Source organism: Chrysochloris asiatica, unplaced genomic scaffold (assembly GCF_000296735.1).
Source record: "Chrysochloris asiatica unplaced genomic scaffold, ChrAsi1.0 scaffold00249, whole genome shotgun sequence".
Lineage (NCBI taxonomy): Eukaryota > Metazoa > Chordata > Mammalia > Afrosoricida > Chrysochloridae > Chrysochloris > Chrysochloris asiatica.
The window spans coordinates 4,039,591-4,043,660 of NW_006408767.1; the positions used below are offsets into that span (position 1 = coordinate 4,039,591).

The 4,070-nt window shown below is 58.0% G+C and overlaps 1 protein-coding gene across 1 annotated transcript in view; it reads left to right on the plus strand.

Moving 5' to 3' along the window:
- Positions 1–364: 364 nt before the first annotated feature.
- Positions 365–4,070, plus strand: part of KCNH2 (potassium voltage-gated channel, subfamily H (eag-related), member 2) — a 39,110-nt gene continuing 35,404 nt past the window's right edge. Inside the window, exons 1-2 of the mRNA XM_006873696.1 lie at positions 365–827; positions 3,772–4,002. Coding sequence (XP_006873758.1) covers positions 752–827; positions 3,772–4,002 — 307 coding nt within the window. The 5' untranslated portion in view covers positions 365–751. The remainder of the gene's footprint in view (positions 828–3,771; positions 4,003–4,070) is intronic.

Below are 4,070 nucleotides of genomic sequence, written 5' to 3' on the forward strand. Positions count from 1 at the left end.
TCGTGTGGTAGGACACGTTGCGTAAGGGACCAGTTCTATCCCTTCAAATCAGGCTCCCCAGGCCTACAGATCCCATTGTGTGTGTGTTCGGAACCCAAAGTTCCTCTCTCACCGCTTCTAGGAGGCCCCTAGCACCTGTCCTTACCGCTCCCCTACCTCTTCAGGGCACGCGCGTTCCGGGGCTCCGGGCGGAGCGAAGGGCAGGGTTGGGGGAGCTCTCGGTGCGGCTCAGCCAATGGGACGGGCGGGCGCTCGAGGGGGGTGGGATGAGGGCGGTGCTGGGGCGCGCCTGGGGTGGCGGGGGGAGGTGGCGGCAGGGAGGCGGGGGCTTGGGCCCGGGGGCGCGCGTCTTGTTAACCCATCAGCTGCCGAGTCGAGCCTCCGGCGCAGCTCGAGTCGCGGGCGCCGGAGCCGCTGTCGGCGCGGCGGGCGGGAGCCGGGCTCTCAGAAGGGCGGGAGGGCGGAGCGCAGCGCAGGGACGCGGCAGAAGGGGCCCGCGGCCCGGTCGCAGGCAGACAGGTGTGCGGGAAGCCGGGCGGTCAGGGGTCTGGAGGCTTCAGGCCAGGCCCGCGGTCCGAAACCGGGTGCTGAACCGGGACACCGCGCTCGAAGCCCAGACTCAGCCCCTCAGGTGCTCAGCTTGGCTATAGGGTGCGGGGACCACGGCCGGACAGGAACACCCGAAGCCTAGTGTTGGGCCGGGCCGGGCAGGGGTGGGTGGGGGCCCGCCCGGCCCGCCCATGGGCTCAGGATGCCGGTGCGGAGGGGCCACGTCGCTCCGCAGAATACCTTCTTGGACACCATCATTCGCAAGTTTGAAGGCCAGAGTGAGTGGGGGAGGGGCCCCGTGGGGAGGGGGGTTCTTAGAACTGACACAGACACAGTTCTTTGGAGTGTGGATTGGGGCGGGGGGTGGGGGGGGCGTGCCCGGGCTGTTCTCATTGTCAAGTGCAAATCGAATGGGGCTGATGGTCCGGAGGCACTAGTCACGGGACTCGAGGCAAGGCTTGGTGCTCAGTTTGGTGCTCAGGGGTCTGTGGGCCAAGGGACCTGGTATTGAAGGGAAGACAGGCGGTCTTCTAAGACTTTTTGACTCTTATTTGAGGGTGTGGGAAGCACCTTCAGGGTGCAGGGAAGGAGATGGGATGGGAGTGTGCAGGTATCCTCCAACTGGGACGAAGAGGATGGTTATGACCAACATGGAGAAGCCCTACACTTAGCTTGTGTGCCGTTGGGATTGTGTTGTATGTGAGAGCTGGGAAACTAAGCATGTAATGGTGTACACCTAATCTCTCTCTCTGTGTGTTATATATGTGACTCTGAGTCTGTATGTGTCATGCATGAGTTTAGACTGAATGAGCACGGGGGAGATATCTCTGAGAAGCCTGTATGATTGTGGTTGTTGTGCGATTGAAGCTGGTCTTTGAGGGCACACAGGTTGGCTCTAGTGCTCCAATGTTGGGAATCTTCTTGCCCTGGGCTCTGTCCCCCAGCTTCCTTATGGTAACTACAGCACCCCTTACCCTGGCCTGGTATGGAAAGCTTCCAGAAAGTGTTCCTGGCTAGGTAAATGTTCTGGGTGTGGGCGTCAGCGTTCAACCTGCTTGCCTATGTCTGTACCCAAGGCATCATATCTGTGACCACTGAAGGGGACGGGGAGAGTGTGACTGCCAACGGCCCTGTGAGCTGGGAGAGGGTGACATTCCTTGCACATGACCCTATGAGCACAGGACAACATGTGCTTGTAACCATAGTGGGGGGAGGGGGTCGGTCCTATGAGAAGCATTGTCTGAAGCTGAGAACAGGATGATCTCAAGAGGGAGGAGAGAGAGATATTTGTGAAAGGCAATGAGGTGGGGTGGGGGCCAGGGACTTTCCTCTCCAGCAGCTTCAGAGACTATGCAGGCAAAGGGTAGCACACTGGGCTGGGGTTCAGAAGCCTGCTTTCTGTGCTCATCTCTGACCTTGAGTGTGTCTTTCTTTTCTGGACCTGTTTCCACATCTGTGAGGGAGTGGTCAGGTCAGGGGGCTCTTTAAGGACTCTTCTGTGCTCATCTTCCAGATCTCTGGGAAGGTGGTGGGGTTGGTGTGGGACTTGCTTCAAAGAAACACACTCTTTTTCTCAAAGACCTGGGATCAAGGATAAGAGGTGGTTTTTCTTCTAAAAAATCTGGTGTGGTTGGTGTCCTGTGGACTTGGGATGAGGTGGACATAGAAGCAGAGTCAAGGGTTTTTTGTTTCTAAATGTGAGATGGGGGTACTGATTCTGGGATTAATGGTTATCTGGGAGTTTTGGGGGCCCTGGGGATGTCCTAACAATAACTAAATTCTAAAAAAGTAACTTCCTGGAGGTCAGGGAAAGGGAAGGTGGAAGAAGGTGGGAGAGACCTCAGCAGCCTAGACCTGCCTATGGAATTGCCCAGAGCTGCAGTTTAAAGGGCTGTGCCCTTTGAGGCTGGGAGGGGTCAGAGTTCTGACTGCTGATTAAAGTCCCAGTATTAAATGTCAAAGTGTTAAATGAAGGAACTCTGGTAACGTAGTGGTTACGAATCGGGCTGCGAACGTCAAGGTCAGCAGTTCGAAACTACCAGCTGTTCCGCGGGAGAAAGATGAGGCTTTCTGCTCCCGCAAAGATTTACAGCCCCGCAAAGATGTACAGCCTCGGACTTAACTTACAACAACATTAAATGTCAAAGTAGCCAGAAACTTCTGTGCTTATAAAAAGCTCCTATCCCTGGAGCACCTTCCTTGGGTGCTTACTGCCAGTCCAACTCTCAAGGCAGATGTGGTGGGGGTGAGCCAAGGGTAGCTGAAATTGGTCCCATGGAGCTTCTCTTCTGAGGAAGGCCTACATCTCTGGAGAAGGCCCCCTATCCTTGAACTGTCTTCTTATAAGTGGGCCACTGGTTTCAGGTTCATTGCTGGACTCCAGGTATCCCCAGTATTCAAAGCTACAGGGACCTTTTCATGTTCTGCATAACCTTGGGTTTCTGTTTGACCCTTAGCTTATTCCGTCACCTTCTGCCGCAGGATTTAGGCTCAAGACTTGAACATGCGTCTTAAATCCTCGAGTCTTTTTCTTTATTAAACAAGGATAAGTCATACCTATCATATAGGATTGCTGAGTATTAAGTGAGCTAAGGCACGCAGCACAGAGTAAGCGCTCAACATGGTACTTTCCTCATCTTCTTTAGCTGCTCTCCTCCCAGCCCCTGGCTGCCCTTACAGGTGGTGAGGAAGAATAGCTGCAAGGTACAAGTCTTGGGGAGCCCTGGGGTGGAATGGCCCAGAGAGTTCCACTTTCCTCCTCCCTCCAACACCTCCACCGGAGTCTGAGAGAGCTGGGGTCTAGAGTTAAAGCCAGAGGGGCCAGCACCAAGGGGAAACCGCGGCTGCACCCGGGCGCCATCTACGGCCCTCCCAGGCTCCTTCTGTAGGCCCAGTGTTTATCCATTCGCCGCGGCTGCTGACACGCGTTGCTGACACCCGCCCAGGCTGGCCTCAGCTCGGGCTCAGAGGGGGCGGCGATCTGCTGGCTGTCTGCCAGGGGGGAAGCCACACACAGCCAGCCCGCGGGCCGGGCGGGGGAGGGGGCGCGTTCGCCAGGCTGTGGCCCGTGGAGGCACCTGTGTTGGGGTAAAGCTGTGCTCGCCCCCTGCAGGGGTACCCCGTTCCTGCTGTGCCCTTGGGGCGGGGAGTCCCCGGGTGGCTTTGACAAGAGAAGGGCAGCAGGGGACCCCGCTTACGTGCCCGCTTCTCCCCTCCCCCCAGGCCGCAAGTTTATCATCGCCAACGCTCGGGTGGAGAACTGCGCCGTCATCTACTGCAACGACGGCTTTTGCGAGCTGTGCGGCTACTCGCGGGCCGAGGTGATGCAGCGGCCCTGCACCTGCGATTTCCTGCACGGGCCACGCACGCAGCGCCGAGCAGCCGCGCAAATCGCGCAGGCCCTGCTAGGCGCAGAGGAGCGCAAAGTGGAGATCTCCTTTTACCGGAAGGATGGTAGGCAGGGCCGGGGCGGGGCCAAGTGGGCGGGCCGGGGCGGGCATGCGGGGGTGGGTGGGTATGCG